The sequence below is a fragment of the Garra rufa genome, chromosome 2 (genome assembly GCF_049309525.1).
Source record: "Garra rufa chromosome 2, GarRuf1.0, whole genome shotgun sequence".
Taxonomy (NCBI): domain Eukaryota; kingdom Metazoa; phylum Chordata; class Actinopteri; order Cypriniformes; family Cyprinidae; genus Garra; species Garra rufa.
The window spans coordinates 19181721-19201727 of NC_133362.1; the positions used below are offsets into that span (position 1 = coordinate 19181721).

General features: G+C 37.5%; 1 protein-coding gene across 1 annotated transcript in view; it reads left to right on the forward strand.

Moving 5' to 3' along the window:
• The first annotated feature begins 2215 nt into the window (after positions 1-2215).
• LOC141325887 (delayed-rectifier potassium channel regulatory subunit KCNS3-like) overlaps positions 2216-20007 on the forward strand; it is a 41984-nt gene continuing 24192 nt past the window's right edge. The window contains exons 1-3 of the mRNA XM_073834613.1: positions 2216-3692; positions 14759-14763; positions 14831-14986. Of these exons, the coding sequence (XP_073690714.1) occupies positions 2216-3692; positions 14759-14763; positions 14831-14986 (1638 nt within the window). The remainder of the gene's footprint in view (positions 3693-14758; positions 14764-14830; positions 14987-20007) is intronic.

Below are 20007 nucleotides of genomic sequence, written 5' to 3' on the forward strand. Positions count from 1 at the left end.
AGTAACTGTTAGCTAACTCAAGGGATTTTTAATCTCAGTCTTTTATTAGTTTTCTTATCCTTTAACTGGCCTTCACGGGTGGTCAGAGTGTCTCTACCACTGATTTCACCTCACCATTATTTTTCACTCAATCATTGTTCCTCCGCGGAGCTTGTGGAGGCGCGTCCTGAAAAGCAAAGCGCAAGCGCGTTCCAGTTGCCACGGGCCAGTGACGCACGGACGCGCAGCTGCCCCGAGGCACAGCGAGTGCGTTAGCGGCACACTATGTGCCAAGTGTCCCACCCGACACAGTCTGCTGCGGGACATGGGGCAAGTACTGCGAACGAGCGCACACCGGACTCGACTTCACCAAGGAAGGCGCTGGAAGATGGCAATATCCACACCGAACGTCTTTGCAGTGCATTGATGCCGTCTGAAAGGAAAGGAAAACAGGTAATCTCTTATATTTGGTTTTGAGTAGTTTGGGTTACGCAGGGATGTTTTTTTAACTTAACTTTAGTGCTGTCCTTGGTGCTGGAGTTCGATCAGGCAGGGCGGAAGAACTTATACACACCTTGCAGAAACTTATCAACAATTGTATATATGTCATTTAGAAACTCAGTATTGTAACCGCAATTAACAGTTAGGTGTTTGAGGTCTATTGTGAGAATGCCGTTTTCTTTTTATACAGTTGCTTCTGTTGCTATCAAATCTGTTGAGTTATCACTGCATACTGTGAGGTCTAAAAGTCTGGACCGTATTGAAAATCTAGACTTTAAAATCTTATTTAAAGCAAGAAACAATAAACAGTTGAAGTCAAAAGTTTACATACCCTTGCAGAATCTGCAAAATGTTAATTATTTTACTAAAATAAGAGGAATCATACAAAATGCATGTTATATTTTATTCAGTAAAAATGTTTATAGTAATCCACAAGAGAAAATAATAGTTAAATTTGTTTGTTTTTTGTTTTGTGGTAGTCGTTTGTGAGTCCCTTGTTTGTCCTGAACAGTTAATCTGCCCGGTGTTCGTCACAAAAATCCTTCAGGTCCCACAAATTCTTTGGTTTGTCAGCTTTTTTGTGTATTTCAGCCCTTTCCAACAATGACTGTATGATTTTGAGATCCATCTTTTCACACTGAGGACAACTGAGGGACTCATATGCAACTATTACGGAATACTTAAATGCTCACTGATGCTTCAGAAGGAAACACGATGCATTAAGTTGATTTTGAAGATCAGAGTAAATTTAACTAATTTTGTCTTCTGGGAAACATGTAAGTATCTTCTGTAGCTTCTGAAGGGCAGTACTAAATAAAAAAAATAAAAAATTTAGGCAAAATAAGAAAAATGTACACATCCTCATTCCATTCAAATGTTTACACCCCTGGCACTTAATGCATAGTTTTATGTAATAGTTGCATATAAGTCCCTCAGTTGTCCTCAGTGTGAAAAGATGGCAAATCATACAGTCATTGTTGGAAAGTGTTCAAATACACAAAAATTCTGATTTTTTTTTTTACATTTAATTCTTTTTTTTCTTCTTTTTTTAATAAATGTATAATATTTAATGTTTTTTTAATGCAATTAAAATGTTCAATTCATCACACTTGATGTTGATGATAAAGATGTTTTTAATAAAAAAGAAAAATATGAGTATTTTCACAAGTGGTCTCACACTTTTAGACCCCACTGTAAATGTTTTATCATCTCAGAATAAAAATGTCAACTTTACCAAAGCACTGCACATCAGAACTGTCAAGTATTCACTGAATAGTCCTGAAATCTTGACATGATATTGTGCTCAGCACTGCTGGGAGAGAAAGTCAGAGTTAGTGTTAAAATGCTCATAATGATCACTGAGTTTTTGTTTACGACACTGTACAAAATCAATATCCATTAGCAGCTATAAAGGCTGATTTGGGCTTCAGAATGCTTTTATCCCATCACAGTTGTTACAGTTAGAAGCAGTATATAATAGATTAGCTGTCTGTCTGTCTCTCGGTCTGTGTATTTAAATCTAATTAAGTTTTTGTCTTGTCATACACTTGAGTTCAGTACAGTGGCGAGAAGTGCTGAAAAAAAAGGTGAGCAGGAATTTGTTGTTTCGATAGCAACAGGTCAGTGCTAATCAGGCTTTTCTTTTCTTTGTTTTAGGCATGCAGCCATAGCTGAGTCTCTCCGAAACTGCTTAGCCCAACAGTCCTACTTACTCCTTCATGCACTGGCATCCATCATGGTGTATGGGCAGGTCCTGCACCGCCAAGGCCCCGAGGAGAGCTTCATCAACCTCAACGTCGGCGGCTTTAAGCAGCAAGTGGAACGAGTGGTCCTCCAACGCTTTCCCCACACGCGACTGGCCCAACTTCTGTATTGCAGCTCAGAGGCTGCTATTCTCCAGGTTTGTGATGACTATGCAGCAGCCGAACGCGAGTATTATTTTGACCGAAATCCATGTTTTTTCCGCTACGTGCTGAATTTTTACCATACCGGGAAGATCCACCTTATGGAGGAGTTGTGCGTGTTTAGCTTCAGCCAGGAGTTGGAATACTGGGGCATCAAAGAGCTTCACCTGGACACTTGCTGCAGCAACAGATTTCAAGAACAGAAAGAGTATGATGGAGATAACGACTGGGGAAATGACGATGACCCACAGAACCAGCTGCAGGACAGCTTAGATTCATCCATGGAGGAACTATCAGCGTTTGACAAAGACTTGGAAAAGTTTGAAGGCACCTGGTGCTCAGAGAAGCGCAAGGAACTCTGGCTGCGACTTGAAAACCCAGGATACTCGCTCTCTGCGAAAATCATGGCGGTGCTTTCGCTGAGTGTGGTACTGATGAGTATCATAGCCATGTGTGTTCATAGCATGCCTGAGTTCCACCAAGTGGACATTAATGATAAAGAAGTGGAGAACCCGGTGTTGGATGTGTTCGAGACTTTTTGCGTCCTCTGGTTCTCTATCGAGTTCGTCCTACGATTGGCTGTCACGCCATGTTTGTGCAAATTCCTGAGCAATGCACTAAACATTATTGATTTTGCATCTATTGTTCCATTTTATGCCACGTTGGCATTTGAAACCATGGATGCTGAGGAAAGCGAGGAGCTTGAGAATGTAGGAAGAGTTGTGCAAATCCTGCGCCTCATGCGTATCTTTCGAATCCTCAAACTGGCACGGCATTCGGTCGGGCTGCGTTCACTTGGGGCGACGCTCCGTCACAGCTACCACGAGGTCGGACTCCTCCTCCTCTTCCTTTCCGTGGGAATCTCCATTTTCTCAGTACTCATCTATTTTGTGGAGAAAGAGGACGATGAGTCGGAATTGCAGACCATACCGGTGGGCTGGTGGTGGGCGACGATCAGCATGACCACGGTGGGATACGGCGACACGTATCCTGTCACGCTGGCTGGGAAGCTCATCGCCACCTTGTGCATCATTTGCGGCCTGCTTGTAGTCGCCCTTCCCATCACTATCATCTTCAACAAGTTCTCCAAGTACTACCAGAGACAGAAAGCCCTGGTGGAGTCTGACCAGCTCCATCTAGAGGATGAAAAACTGCCTAATCTTAGCATGCCTTTTCTTTACATAGGAGACCTCTATGGACAAAATATGGCCTCTCTGGTGCACAGCGCGTCCTCCAGGAGTAGCGTGGGGAGCGAGGGAGACGTCACTGATGCTTCCAGCATTCAGGATGTCGAAATTGTCTGCCCTAGTAGGATACAACAGGCCGACAAAGCAACATAAATCAGGGTTCCTCAAATCTGGTCCTGGAGGGCCACTGCCCTGCACAGTTTAGCTCAAATCTAGATCATACTCACCTACTTGAAGTGTTAATTTAGTTGATGAATTATTTTTTTTATTTTTTTTTCACCAACAATAACGAGTCGATAACAAAATAAAACTCGTTTTGAATTACAAAAATGACGCAAATCTATTGACATTTTCGTCAGTGAATAAAAATAAGACGAAAATGTTAGGGAGGGATTTGGGAAGAGATTCATTCTGAACAAATCTGCTGCTTGGTTAGGAGGTTAAATGCGTACATTTGAACTGTATCATAGCTTATGGATCTATCCTGGGACAAAAGCTACATTCATATATTTGCTGCATGTCTCATAAAACGTTTAAAAATGTCAATATTGGGAAGTAAGAGAAGAGCAGACATAAATTTGACGACATAAAAGAACTCAATTGACCCTTTTCAAAAATCTGCCTTATTTAGTTAGTGTTTCCATGTCCGACAAACAATGGTGCTACCACACTACACATCATGTTCTCATGCAGCGAAAAATATTGCGGAATAAAGAGGAAACCAACAACATGCCGACAGACAAGACAGAGCAGGTTACTTTTGGTATGAAACAAGTTTTGCCAGTTTTACTAAACATGGCAAATTAGCGCAGATGGGAGGGAAGTTTCTGCCGGTGATTTACTAACAATGCACAAATTAAAGAACACAGACGCAACATCTCATTTAGATATTGACCAACTCAATATACCAAGCGCAGTGCAAATTAGCGTAGTCACAAATAAAGAATAAAGAAACCGCAGTACGTTGAAAAGAACCGGAGGCCAAAAAATGAAGGTTTGCTAGAAGTTTTGATAGACCTGGTGTTGCGTGACTCCTAGTTGAGGTTTCCAAGTCGTCTTTTATTTGAAGCAAATTAAAAATAACATGGCTTGGCAAACAATATGTTCGAATAATGTGTTCTTTTGGCATTCCAAATAAATTAGTGGAAAAAATCCTCTCCCTTCTACCACGCGCTCTCTGTTCCCTGCAGTGCCTCCTTTTAGCAACAGTAATTGCAGCCATTTCAAGCGCAAAATAGTTTAAGAGATGCCTTTTTGGGTGTTAAATAATGATGCAAATGCCAGTAATTTGACTAGCACAAATGCTAGTAAAATGCGTTGCGTGATTCAACTTGAATACTCTCCTCCCATTATTTTTGCGTCTGAAAGGGAAACTCCTACAAATGCATATTCAATAAGGTCAGGCGCAACACTAACTGTGTCCATGCCTTTTCAGCGCTAATTCTTCACTGCGCATCTTTAGTAAAACCTAACAGTACAATTTTAATGCCAAAAGACGGTCTATGCTGGCGCATACTGTTAGTAAAACAGATCTCAAGATCTCAGCTTTAAAATTTTGTCATTTTTCAAAAAAATTCAAACAACGAGTACCATTTTGTGGCTCTTTAGTGTGTTGTGACATCACTGTATTGCCTTATTATATCAATTGACTTTCACATTTTTAGTACCATTAGAGATTTTGCAATCAGAGTGTCTGAAAAATACAGAGAGAAATCTTGGTATTATTTGTTAAATAAACATGAATGGAAATCAGACACATTTTATTTCAACCACGGAAAGACGTCAGTACACACAATTTTTCAAGTTTAAGTCCACCAAAGTTAATCTACTCTCCTGTCTGATTTGTTTGTCGGACATAATGGTGGATTTGGCATTATGATTGGTCAGATTGCCTGTCAATCAAGCTGTTTGCGAAGGGTTGGTTTTCTGAGCGCACACACCAAAGCAGCGCCTCTCACACAGCGCACAAGTACTCTTTCGCATCAGAAGTGTAGCCTTGGATTACATTGCTAGGGATCTTGAAGACTTTGATGAGCTTGCTCAGGTGTTGGAGCTAGGCTATGCAGGGCACAAGATTTGAGGAACCCTGACATAAATGCTAATATGCACAACCTCAGCTGAACCTGAAATGAAAATAAACTTCCTTGCTTAGATCTGCAGCACACGAGGACCCTAAGACTCAAAGCTCTTGCTTCCTACTGAGCAACTCTTGGACCTTCATTCAAAAGCACTTTTACTCTTTAGTTCTCAGGGTGAAAATCTTCCATTATTTATGGATCAGAACCTGTTATGGAAACTAATCTAAACAACAGGCTAGCAAATAGCATTGATGCTCTATACCTAATTAACAGCACTGATTGACAGGTGTTTTTTTAATCCTTCGGACAAGCTGTTCATTTAATTACAAGTCTTTCTGCAGTGCCTGTGGGAAAAGAACTACGCTTAAATGTTTTATGGGCAATGACAGCATCTAAAATGCTGGACTTCAGATGGCATGTTGGTGTACACCATCCTCCCTAATGTGTCCATCAGAGAGAGGGAAGGACGGAAAGAGTGCATGCATATTTCAACAAGAGAGAGGAGAGGCCACAAGAAAAAGGAGAGAGGAAAGCAGGAAAGAGATGTTACAGTTGAATAAAGTGTTGATGTACAGTAGATTTATATATCTGCTCTTTGTTCTGAAATCACTGCATGAGTCTGTAGAGAGATGAAGAATCTTAAAAGAAATGGTTTACCCCAAAATAAAAAATGTTATTATTTACAAAACCTCTTGTCTTTGAAACCCACTGTGATCTGAAACACAAATGATACAGCTCTTTTCAATATAATGCAGTTTATTGTGACTATTATAAACATGCCTCCGTAAATGTCAAGAATATTGTGCCAAAATCAGGCTAAAATCGTGTAGTGTGAACTGGGCTTGAGTTGAATCTCAATTTTTGAATGAATCTGCATTATTGGTATACAAAGTTCAATGGACTTAATTGACTCAAAGGAACAATTCTTTTATTGATCCAACTCTTGAATTCAGTTCACTGACTCTTTTTTTTTTAAAGTCCCCCTGAAATCAAAATTAAAGTTTGTGGGCTTTTAATATGAATATATTAGCCTTAAGATTATCTATAAGCTAGTGTGCTTCAAAACAATGACAAGATTCGCTTTTACAAGATACGGGCATTCAAAACTTACTGTCTTGTTACTTCCGCCAATATGAATCAACGATTTTGATGATATCACCGTGCACTTCAGTTTCTCATCAAACATTCTGACCAATCAAATGCTCTCTAGAGTCCGTAGCATCCCGCCCCCTACACAGAGACGCAATACATGGAGCAGATCATATGCGCTCATATGTGCGATCGGCATGTATTAAACTACACGGCCTCAGCATGATTATGATCACTATTTTGTTTTAGCAAGAGTTTCATATTGAATCTATGGGGTAATTTATTAGACTGCTGTCATAAGCTTACAAATGCGGCTTTACGAGCTCAACGGCTCTGGCCTGAGCAGATATTAATGGAACGCTATTGGCTCTTCAAAATAAGTGGGCGGTGCTTAGCGATATGTTTTTGTTTCAGTTAAAAGTACGTCACCACATAGAATAACGCTGCGTGTTTCAAGGCACTTCAGTGGACCTTTAAAGTTCCACTGAAGTGCTTCATTTGTCCCAATAGAATGCATATTTACACTGTCTGAATTGTTTCCTATCCCCTAGTGCACTACACTGTAAAAAGTTTTCACCAGTTTCAACTTAAAAACCTTAAAAAAGTTTAGCAGCTGCCTTTAAGATTTTAAGTTAAATCAACTTAAGTCATTTAAACTTACAAGTTATATCAATTAATTTTTATTGTAATAAGTTAAAATGACTTGTAGTTTTAAGCTGATTTAACTTAAAAACTTAGCTGCTTGAACTGAGGTTTTTAAGTTGAATCTGGTAAAAACTTTTTACAGTGTATGTGCCATTCATTCACCATACAGAAAATACAAATTCTGTGAACAACTTGCCAAATTCAGCTGCAGCTTCAGCGTCTATTTTATATTGTGAAGGGGCGGGGAGAGTATTTGATTGGACGGAAAGTTTGATGAGAAGCTGAAGTGCAGGGTGATGTCATCAAAATCGTTGATCCATATTGGTGGAAGTTAGAGACAGTAAGTTTGAATACTTATGTAAATGTGAATTTTGTCATTGTTTTGGAGCACACTAGTTTGTAGATAACCTTAAAGTTAACATTCATACTAAAAACCAAAAAACTTCAATTTTGATTTCATGGGGTCTTTTTTTTTGCTTTACAGAAGAAGGAAAGTTATGCAGCCTTGAAATTACATGACTAAAAGTAAGTAAAACATAACTTTTCTAACTTTTCCTTGAACCTTTAAAATATTATTCTTTTTAATAAACTACTTCTTCACAGTGAGTTTTTCCCACCTTCTAAAATATGTCTCATGGGTAATGCCTTATGCATTATTGCATTAGTGCATTATCAATAATGCCTTATGAACATCAAGTTCACATATCCTCCGTCCTCTCCACAGAGGGAACACATTTTCTCTCCATCTTGCTGTCTCACTCATTTTTTTGAGAGTGACTTATGTCAGTAGGCTGTATTAGCAGCGGGAAGTGAGGTCCAAATGTTAGGGCCGTCTGCCACAGGGGATTTATTACTGCTGAAACGGCATCCGTTTGGCAAGTGGCTTTAACTTGGATAGATTGGTCTCTGTTTGAGACGTGCCCATTGATCAATGTGTCACACTTCTGTGCTCAAGTGTTTAAGGGCAGACCTGAATGTCTCATGAGTTACAGGAATGGTGCAGCTGATCCTTTTCAGCTTCAGCAAACTTAGATATTTGGTGAAGTTTCAAGGGGAACCTGACTGGGAATAGAAAAATGTCCTTCATTACGCTTCTCATACACACTCTTATATTACTGGGGCTTTTTTGTACCATTAGAGATTTTGCAATCAGAGTGTCTGAAAAATACAGAGAGAAATCTTGGTATTATTTGTTAAGGTTTCAAGAAATAATTTCCTTTTTGAGATTGATTACATGCCGTGTACTGTGGCAGGGTGACTCCTCTCCCTCCTCCGAGCCAGAAATACGAAGCCACCGCAAAGAGTCACATTTCTTGTTCAAACCACTGGTTTGGACAACTCGCACAAACCTGAGCATGTTGTTTGCAAAAATATATATGCAATCACAGCACCATTCCTCTGACTATTCTTTGTTCTGTTCTGTTACAATATGAGCTGGTGGTTTAGGATGTGGGTTTTCACCCAGGGGAAAGCAAAACCCATAAACCAGCCAGTTTCCACATCTCTATGAATGTGGCACTTAAGCCTGAAGTGCTTCAGAAGTGAGGTGTGCCATTTCTGCATCACTTCCGGCACCAGACAAAATTGCAGAAAGAAATTTCCAAGACTTTTCATTTTCTATTATTTGGAGAAGCATATTTGGTTTTTGTCTTGCGCCAGAAATACACTATCGTTCAAATTTCAAATTTGGGATGAGTAAGATCTTTTTGAAAGAAATTAATATTTTTATTCAGCAAAGATTGATTAAATTGACAGTAAAAACATATATTATGTTACAAAACATGTTCGTCAGAACTTGTAAAACAATCCAGAAAAACAATGTATAATGGCTTCCACAAAAATATTAAGCAGCACAACTGTTTTGAACATTCATAGTAATATAATTATTTCTTGAGCTCCAAATCAGCATATCAGAATGATTATTGAAAGATCACGTGAAACTGAAGACTGGAGTAATGACTGTTGAAAATTTAGATTTGCCATCACAGGAATGAATTACATTAAAAAGTACAGTCGTGGCCAAAAGTTTTGAGAATGACACAAATATTAGTTTTCACAAAGTTTGCTGCTCAACTGCTTTTAGATCTTTGTTTCAGTTGTTTGTGTGATGTACTGAAATATAATTACAAGCACTTCATACGTTTCAAAGGCTTTTTTCGACAATTACATGACATTTATGCAAAGAGTCAGTATTTGCAGTGTTGGCCCTTCTTTTTCAGGACCTCTGCAATTCGACTGGGCATGCTCTCAATCAACTTCTGGGCCAAATCCTGACTGATAGCAACCTATTCTTTCATAATCACTTCTTGGAGTTTGTCAGAATTAGTGGGTTTTTGTTTGTCCACCCGCCTCTTGAGGATTGACCACAATTTCTCAATGGGATTAAGATCTGGGGAGTTTCCAGGCCATGGACCCAAAATTTCAACGTTATGGTCCCTGAGCCACTTAGTTATCACTTTTGCCTTATGGCACGGTGCTCCATCGTGCTGGAAAATGCATTGTTCTTCACCAAACTGTTGTTGGATTGTTGGAAGAAGTTGCTGTTGGAGGGTGTTTTGGTACCATTCTTTATTCATGGCTGTGTTTTTGGGCAAAATTGTGAGTGAGCCCACTCCCTTGGATGAGAAGCAACCCCACACATGAATGGTCTCAGGATGCTTTACTGTTGGCATGACACAGGGCTGATGGTAGCGCTCACCTCTTCTTCTCCGGACAAGCCTTTTTCCAGATGCCCCAAACAATCGGAAAGAGGCTTCATCAGAGAATATGACTTTGCCCCAGTCCTCAGCAGTCCATTCGCCATACTTTTTGCAGAAGATCAATCTGTCCCTGATGTTTTTTTTGGAGAGAAGTGGCTTCTTTGCTGCCCTTCTTGACACCAGGCCATCTTCCAAAAGTCTTCGCTTCACTGTGCGTGGAGATGCGCTCACACCTGCCTGCTGCCATTCCTGAGCAAGCTCTGCACTGGTGGCACTCCGATCCCGCAGCTGAATCCTCTTTAGGAGACGATCCTGGCGCTTGCTGGACTTTCTTGGACGCCCTGAAGCCTTCTTAACAATGCAGTGGAAAGTTTTTTTTGGGATTAAGTTAATTTTCATGGCAAAGAAGGACTATGCAATTCATCTGATCACTCTTCATAACATTCTGGAGTATATGCAAATTGCTATTATAAAAACATAAGTAGCAACTTTTCCAATTTCCAATATTTATGTAATTCTCAAAACACTACTAGTCAAAAGCTTTTGGACAGATTTTTAATGTTTTTTAAAGAAAACTCACCAAGCCTGCATAGATTTGATCCAAAGTACAGCAAAAAGAGTCAAATTTAGAAAAATATTTACTATTTAAAACCGTTGTTTTCTATTTGAATATCTTTTAAAATATAATTTATTCCTGTGATTTCAAAGCTGAATTTTTTTTAGCATCATTACTCACATCAGTCACATGATTCTTTAGGAATCATCACTTTTGATCAATTTAAAGCATCCTTGCAAAATAAAAGTATTGATTTTACAACATTTCTACAATGTTAGAAACACTTTATTTCAGATAAAGGCTGATCTTTGGATCTTTCTATTCATTAAACAATCATGGAAAAAAAATACTCAACTATTTTAAATATTGATAATAATAAAAAATGTTAAAAATCTTACTGTCCAAAAACTTTTGACTGGTAGTGTATATATTAAAATTGAAAACAACAACAACAGAAGACAAAGACTGCCTTGGTGAGCATATGAGACTTGAGTCTTTCAAAATCATTAAAAAAAATCTTACCATCACACAGTCATAGTCATTGATTTTAGTCCATTTTAATCTACATTTAATTTTAGTTTGATGAAATGACAATGACCAGATTAGATGATCTGAAACAGTAATAATGTTCCTAGACTTTTCTTCTTCAAAAAACGTTGTTAGTAATAATCTAGCAGTGCTTTTTGTCATCTTTTCATCAACACTGTTTTCATTCAGAATTATGTATCATCATCATAAAGTTCTTCATTCGTTTAAAGTTAATTTAATCAGAAAATCCTATGTCAAATAACATTTTCATCAGTAATTTAGTTGCCAAGATTAACACACCCAAGCACTTCTGACTGCAGAAATGATACATTTTACCTTTAAGTTGCTTATGTTGATAGTTGATCCTAACCATTCAGTCACTTAATCACTGAATCAACCTTGTTTGACTCTCAACAGGGGCTGCAAACATATGAAACAAGCATTTTCTGTTAGTGGTCAGTTCTAGTGGTTCAGGTTATGAATAAATTTTTGTTTTTGGACCGTCAACTTATTTGTTTGCTAGAGTGATAAACCATCTTAACAGCACCTATAAATGTCCAGTTAAAATGCTTTTCAACAGATGATTAATCCAACTGCTGGATAAATCACCAGCCGAATTAGAGAGTAACAGGTGAGTTTGGAAGCATAACATCTTCAGTGCTGAATAAAGTCCTGTCTCGAGCAATTTGCCACCCCCTCTGCATGGGTCAGTACACATCCTACTCGCCAACACATTCTCTCTCTCTTTCTCTCTCCATTTCATTCGTTTCTCGCTTTTCCTTCTTTTCTTTTTTACCTCACACATAGAAAATTGGATGGAATCATCTGTCAGTGGCTGAAAATAGAGTAAAAAGGCTGCGAAAAGAAGTGTCTGAAGCTTTGGGGGGAAAACAGAGAGATGATTTTTTAAGTTCTGGGGTATCACAGTGAATAAGCCAAAAATGGATATATAATAGATTATAACTGATTCATGTTATCTATTGCACTGACAAGACAAAATCAATACAGCTACCCTGAAACAGACATTCCCAGTCTTCTTGTTGATCAATGAAACGGGTTCAGTGACTTGCTAAAGCTGTGCTTACAGCTCAAAACAGTCCTGTTTCTCACAATGAGAAGATTGCCTGTTAGCCATCAGACAGTTTACTAAAGCTAACCCCATCTGTTCCGCAGGACTGATATGGATGTTATGGATCTCTGGCTGGAATGGTGTGATGTCGTGTTCAATCACCTGGAGATTTGGAATTGAATTCGGAATGTTGAGGAGGTCACATGCTTGGCCAGTGTTCCGTCTCCCCCTTTGGCCTTCAGCTGGGCGGTTCTACACTTCACACTATTTCCATCAACTGGAGGTCACCCTTCCACATAGTATGTTTACATGTATTGATTTTTATTTCCTTGTTTGAATACTTACAAAAATAGTAAGGCAACTAGCTACGAGAGTACTTTTTGTGGACAAAGAAAACAAAAATAATGACTTTATTGAATATTTTTTTGTCTTCTGTGTCAGTCTTTGACATGCGTTCACTGGAGTACCAAGAGTATGTGTGTACATTCCTCTGCTTGTAAACAAGGCACAGCGGATCTGGGTTTTAAGTCAGAACAGGCTCCTATATCAGCAGGACCACGTGCATAAAGTTGTTATTTTGTTCTCTTTGCGCACAAAAAGTGTTATCTTAGCCTCACAAAAATTAAGGTTGAACCACTGATGTCACATGGACTATTTTAATAATGTCCTTACTATCTTTTAACGTAGTAGTTGCGTTGCAGAATCAGAAATCTCTCGGATTTCATAATAAAAAATTATAATTTGAGTCATGAAGATGAACAAATATCTTACAGGTTTGGAATGACACAAGGGTGAATAAATAATGACAGGACAGAATTTTCCTTTAATTAAATAAAAAAGAGCCCTACTGACCCAAACTTTGAACAGTAGTATGTGTGTCTGTATGTGAACCTTAAAGGGTTAGTTCACCCAAAAATTAAAATTAGCCCATGATTTACTCACCCTCAAAGCATCCTAGGTGTATATGACTTTCTTCTTTCAGACGAATCCAATCAGAGTTACCGTATTGACCCAAATATAAGAGAATGTTTTTTTTCTTGGAAATACATCTGAAAAAATGCATTTGTCTTATATTCAGGGTCTAGACTTTGGCATGGCAATAATACACCCACAACTATAGGTGGCGCCAAATTCGTGTAAAACGAGTGTGCCAAGAAATACGTAATCCAATGTTTGTCTGTAATGTTACAGCAGCATGAGTCTTGACTGTCATGTTAGACTGTTGGGACCGGACTTCCTCTAAGTGTTTTTAAAACGTAAGACAGGACCCAGATTTGAAGACTACAATAAGATTTCACTTGTAATTTTAATGAAATGTTGGTAGGCTACTATGAGATGGATAGCCAAACTGTTATATGATTTAGATGAGCTACCTGTTATTTTTATGGTATATCAAAAAGTGTATATTGTTAGATGTATATTTACCATACTTTCAAAACCAAAACTAAAAAAGGAAAAATATGCAAAATGAAAATAATTTAAGAAAAAAGTAAGTTTTTTTGAATAAACACAAGATTTGGTTTTCAGAAAGCTATTTTACAAAAGGTATATCTTGAAAAAGGGGGGGTCGTCTTATAATCAGGGTCAGCTTATATTTAGGTCAGTGTGGTATATTAAAACATTTCCTGGCTCTTCCAAGCTTTATAATGGCAGTGGGTGGGTGTTTCTGTACAACAGTTCAAAAAGAAGTCCAATAAAGCGCATCCATCCATAATAAAAAGTGCCTCATACAGCTCCAGGGGGTGAATGAAGACTTCCTGTAGCAAATCGATGCTTTTTTGCAAGAAAAATATGCATATTTAAAATGTTATAAACATTTCTCTAGCTTGCGATAACTGTCGTCTGCTCGAATTGTACCGCATGCATCAGTAAGACTATGCTAGTCTTGTGAGAAACAGCGTTTGTTTACAGGATCAAAGCAAGCAAAGTTTTCTTACTTTAGCAAAGGAAAACCAGTCTCATTGTCTTATATCGAAATCCTCTGACATTTTTCTTTCCAAATCCTAATTTTTTACTTCTAATTTGTGACCGATTCGTGTTTTGTTTTGCTCTCTGCCTGGAATGGCTTGTGCGTATGACAGTAGCGTGAGCTATAAAACTGTTTATAACGTTTTAAATATGGATATTTCTTTTACAAAAATGCATCGATTTGCTACAGGAGGCCTTTATTCACCCCCAGGTGCTGTTTGAGCCACTTTTTATTATGGATGGATGTGGTTTATTGGACTTCTTTTGAACTGTTGAACAAAAACACCCACCCACTGGCATTACAAAGCTTGGAAGAGCCAGGACATTTTTTTAATATAACTCAGACTGGATTCATCTGAAAGAAAAAAGTCATATACACTTAGGATGCCTTGAGGCTGAGTAAATTATGGGCTAATTTTCATTTTTGGATGAACTAACCCTTTAAATTTAAACATAAATGAAAAAAGTTTACAAATGAATTTCTGAATAAATGACAAACTGTGAGTCATAAAGTAAGAGGTTAATGCTCACACTGTGTCTTTGCTGCTGTTCCAGTGAAGGTAAGGAAGATGATGGCGTCAGAATCCAATATTTGCTTTATCAGCAGTTTGTGCTTGTTTATCTCAGTCAAAGATCAGAGAACGGCCGATCACAGCCAAACATCAACAATGTCAGCCAATATCTGATAAGAAGTACATGGCAGAGGACACAGCAAAGAACTTACTGACATCAAATCAATGGCGTGCAGAACAGGAGTTCCTGAAGAGATTCACACTCCGAAAAGTGAGACCTGGGTAACTGTGCTATTCGCACCTTGTTTTACAAAGTGAGAATTAGGAGACGTGTGTCTGCGAGACACCAGGATGCACACGTTCACACGTTAACTTTCAGTCTCCTTCAAAGAAATATCCCAGAGTCTCCTTCGTAACCTTCAGAGATGATCAGGAATGATGTTGAGGTTTGGACCGAAAGAGAGAGAATGAGGGAAAACCGGGTGGCCCCAGCAGATGGAGGTTAGGGTTCTACAGTTTATTCTATTTCAAACAGGTAATGGGCTGTGAAATGAATACACAGTAAGCATTTTTCTTCAATGTGAGGGCAGTTTCATTCAACATATGGACACGGAGTGTGTATGTGTGTTGGTTTCTCTTGCATCTGTCAGTGTGTGTGTGTGTGTGTGTGTGTGTGTGTGTGTGTGTGTGTGTGTGTGTGTGTGTGTGTGTGTGTGAGAGAGAGAGCTATTATTAGTTATCCAACATTTTCTAATGAACCTGCTGCTATTAAAAGGCATAAATCACCTAACAATGAAAATTCTGTCATTAATTACTTACCCTCATGTCGTTCCAAACCTGTAAGATTCGTTCATCTTCAGAACACAAATTAAGATGTTTTGAAATGATGAAATCTGAGAGCTTTCTGAACCTGCATAGACAGCAATGCAACTGACATGTTCAAGGCCCAAAAAGATAGTAAGGACATTGTTAAAATAGCCAATGTGACATCAGTGGTTCAGCCATAATATTACAAAGCTACGAAATATTTTTTGTGCGCAAAGAAAACAAAAATAATGAATTTATACTTTCACGAGAATATCACAATGCATATGGTGCTGCTGTTGACAGAGGAGCTGGCATTGGCCTGAAAAAATATTATTTTAAAGGTGCACATTAAATGTCAGATGTTTGATATAATTTCTAGTATGTGTATGAGTATGTGATTTACCACAAAAGGTCATTGGTTTTCATGAATGTTAAGCTCAAACACACGTCCCATTTCAGCGCATACAGTATGCATCTCACAGCTCTCTTTCTCTTCCTCCTGCACTCCTGAGATCAATTCCCATTTAATTAGGGTCTAAAAGTTGTTAACGCTCACTGTGAAGTGCACACACATGTGAAATGGTTACTGATGACTAACACTTTCTCTTTCTTTACGGCCGCGTCACTTCTGCAGCTGCTGGCATTATTGCAGACTGCGCAATCTGCAGTGTGTGCGAGGTGTTTCATAATGCTACGCTGCTCGGATGACTTGACTCTAATTAAGAGCACAAATCATGTCTCTAGAGAGGAAACGCTCTATGGATCTCGTAGATCTTTGCTTGTGTTGCTTTTGACACATGTGAGTGTTTCAGGAAAGATGTTTGTCCTTCTGTAATAACATGGAATATATCTTGTTTTGGAGTGAAGCTCCAAAAAGAACATAATGCCATCTTTGGATGACATATGATAGCTTTGAAAAGCTTCCCTTCCACTGCAGCTCTCAAATAATCTCCATTCCACATGTTAAAGGATTAGTTCACTTCTAGAATAAAAATGTACTCACCACCATGTCATCCAAGATGTCCATGTCTTTCTTTTTTCAGTTGAAAAGATATTAAGGTTTGTGAGGAAAACATTCCAGGATTTTTCTCCATATAGTGGACTTCAATGGAGATCAGTGGGTTGAAGGTCGAAATTGCAGTTTCAATGCCGCTTCAAAGGGCTATACAAGATCCCAGCCGAGGAATAAGGGTCTTATCTAGTGAAAAAATTGGCCATTTTTAAAAATGTATATACTTTTTAACCACAAATACTCATCTTGCACTGGCTCTGCGATGCACATATTCACACATGCTGTTCGTTCTTCGCCTGTGTACTTTAATCTAATTTTCTCCTCCAACTTCAAAATTGTTCAACATTTTTAGCTTTACGCTGCCATAGAAGATCCTTTTTGTCTAAATGGTTCCATGAAGAACCTTTAGCATCTGAAGAACCTTTCTGTTTCACAAAAGGTTCTTTGTGGCGAAAGAAGGTTCTTCAGATTATAAAAAGGTAAGAAAGAGATGGTTCTTTAAAAAAACTTTGACTGAATGGTTCTTTGTGGAATTGCTGTGAAGAACCTTTTAAAGCACCTTTATTTTTAAGAGTGTGCATGATTACGTAATGCGTGAAGTCAAGCTAGTTCAAGATGAGCATTTGTGGTTAAAAAGTATATAAATGTTTTTTTTTTTGAAAATGACCAATTATTTCACTAGATAAGACCCTTATTCCTCGGCTCGGATCGTGTGGAGCCCTTTGAAGCTGCAGTGAAACTGCAATTTGGATCTTCAACCTGTTGATCAAGTCAAGTCAAGATTATTTATACAGCGCTTTTAACAATACAAGTTGTGTCAAAGCAACTTTACAGTATTAAAATACTGTAAATCCACTATAAGTCCATATATGGAGAAAAATCCTGGAACGGTTTCCTCGAAAACCTTAATTACTTTTCAACTGAAGAAAGACGTGAACATCTTGGATGACATAGGGTTGAGTAAATTATCTGGAAATGTTTATTCTGGAACTGAACTAATCATTTAAAGTGTTGTGCGATGTTTGGTTACAATGTGAGCAAGAACCAATATTGTATGGCTATGATTTCAAATGTGTTATGATGCATTAACGTGCCATTTTGAATCTGAATGTGGACATGAATAATATTCCAGATATTCATTTAGATTACCAGTGAAAATAAATCCACATTTTTAAGTTTTTGTTCAAAAAGTCATTTTTTGTGTTCCACTGAAAAAAATTACAGCAAACAAGTTAAAATCAGAGTACTTCCACTAAGCAGCTTCCTTGCTGAAGATTTCTAAGCATTAAATCCAAACAAATTTGCAATAGAAGTATTGATCTTCTCTTTGACAGACTTCTGACACTGCTTTTAACCCTAGCTTCGAATCTTCAGAGGACGAATGCCACAAACATTCTTCTTTAATGGTTCTTTTTGTCTTTCTGAGTGCTCTGTGTATTTAAATGCTTCAATCAGATGGAAGGATAAAGAGAGAAATGCTTTAATGGAATGTTTATTGCTTTGATGGAGAAATCAGGGAAGGCCTTTGGTTTTTATCCACTTGATAGGACAGCAAAAACACAATCAAATGGAAAATCTAATGTAATTGTAACAATGATAAGAAACAAATTATTCAATGTCACATGATCCTTCAGAGATCATTCTAATATGCTGATTTAGTGTTTAAGAAACGTTTCTTATTATCGATGTTATACACAATTGTGCTACTTTTTTTGGAAACCATTATATACTTTGTTCAGGATCTTTTATGAATAAAAAGTTCAAAAGAACTTGAGTTCAAACTTTCTTCTTCAGAACAGTATAAAGGTGAGTAAATGATGCCTCCAGAAAAAAATCTCTAGGTCAGCAGTCATATTCCACAGAAATATCAACTGTCAGATTGAATTCTGTTTCACAAATTTGATCTGAACTGAAATTTTCACTTCTACATTTCAGGTGCACATTTGCAGAAGGACACTGTTTTCCTCTTGTCCCATGAGGATGCAGCATTTGGCAGCCAAACGTTGCATTACTTTGCAGAAACTGTTCAGGCAGGCAGGTGAGTGAAACAGCAGTCAGCACGACTCACTGCGGGATGAATCGAGGGCTGTGACACTTCAATCTCACGTAAGCGTGACATCACTTTGTCAGCGTGTTTTTTTGTCTCTGTCTTTCTCTCCTGGTAGGTAGGATAAGTCACGGGCAAATGATGGTCAATGCAATGCAGACGCATCCTGGCTGCGTTGAGTTCAATCTTGCACTACTGTGATGAGGGTATGAGAAGGTTAGTTGAGAGTTTTTTTTTTCACTGTGCACAAATCATAACTGGACTTTAGGGTTTACACATGCATACAAATACACTCAAGCAAAGTGGATATACGTACGTCTCTAACCAAATTGGACATGAAGCTAAATGACCTCCTGGCTGACTGATGCTTACTGGTGGTCCAGCAGCTCTGTAAATCAGACTTTCACCTTCAGGAGCAAATAAATGCTGACGGCACACAAAACAGCTGCTTTGCACTTGCTCTCTGTATATTATATGCATACAGCAGCTCTGATAGAAATATAGGTACTTCAGTTTGTGTGATTCTATCACAACATATTTTATTTTATGGCTAATTTAGATGGCTGTATGTGTGTTTTGCTGCTGTTTGTGTGGATGACATGACACTATTAGTTTGTGTTCATTAGATGTGAAGTATTCTAATCAATAATTCTAAATATTGGAGGCTGGCGAAGCTGTTGGATGTAGTCATAACCATATAGTTCAGGTTCAGAGGACACAATTAATACAAATTTACTGAGTTAACATAGCAGTCAATACATGCCATCACTGTGACAGTGTCAACTCAATCTTTCTTTCTTTCTTTCTTTCTTTCTTTCTTTCTTTCTTTCTTTCTTTCTTTCTTTCTTTCTTTCTTTCTTTCTTTCTTTCTTTCTTCCTTTTCTTAAACATGGGCATTGTTAGTGGTTTCTGCTGGTTTTTGTAGTCATTAATATTGTTACTATTATTATTAATATTTATTTTTTATTTGTTGTTGTTATTGTTAATATTTTGTTATTATTATTGTTATTATTATGAAGTATATATGTTTTATAGAGTGCTCTGGAGAAAGGCAAGCTTATTATTATTATTATTATTATTATTATTATTATTATATTAATTATTAATAATTAATTAATTATAATTATAATATTTATTATTATTGTTATTATTATATTAATTAATTATTAGTAATTAATTAATTATAATTATAATATTTATTATTTTTATTGATTATAATATAATTATATATGTTTTGTAGAGTGCTCTGGAAAAAGGCAAGCATATTATTATAATTACTATTATAGTTTTTGTTGTTGTTTTTATTATAATAAAACTAATATTATTATTTTTTATAGTTTTTGTTATTATTTATTTATTATTATTATTATTATTATTATATTTTTTGTTTTTCATTAATAATGATAATAATAATAATTATTATTAT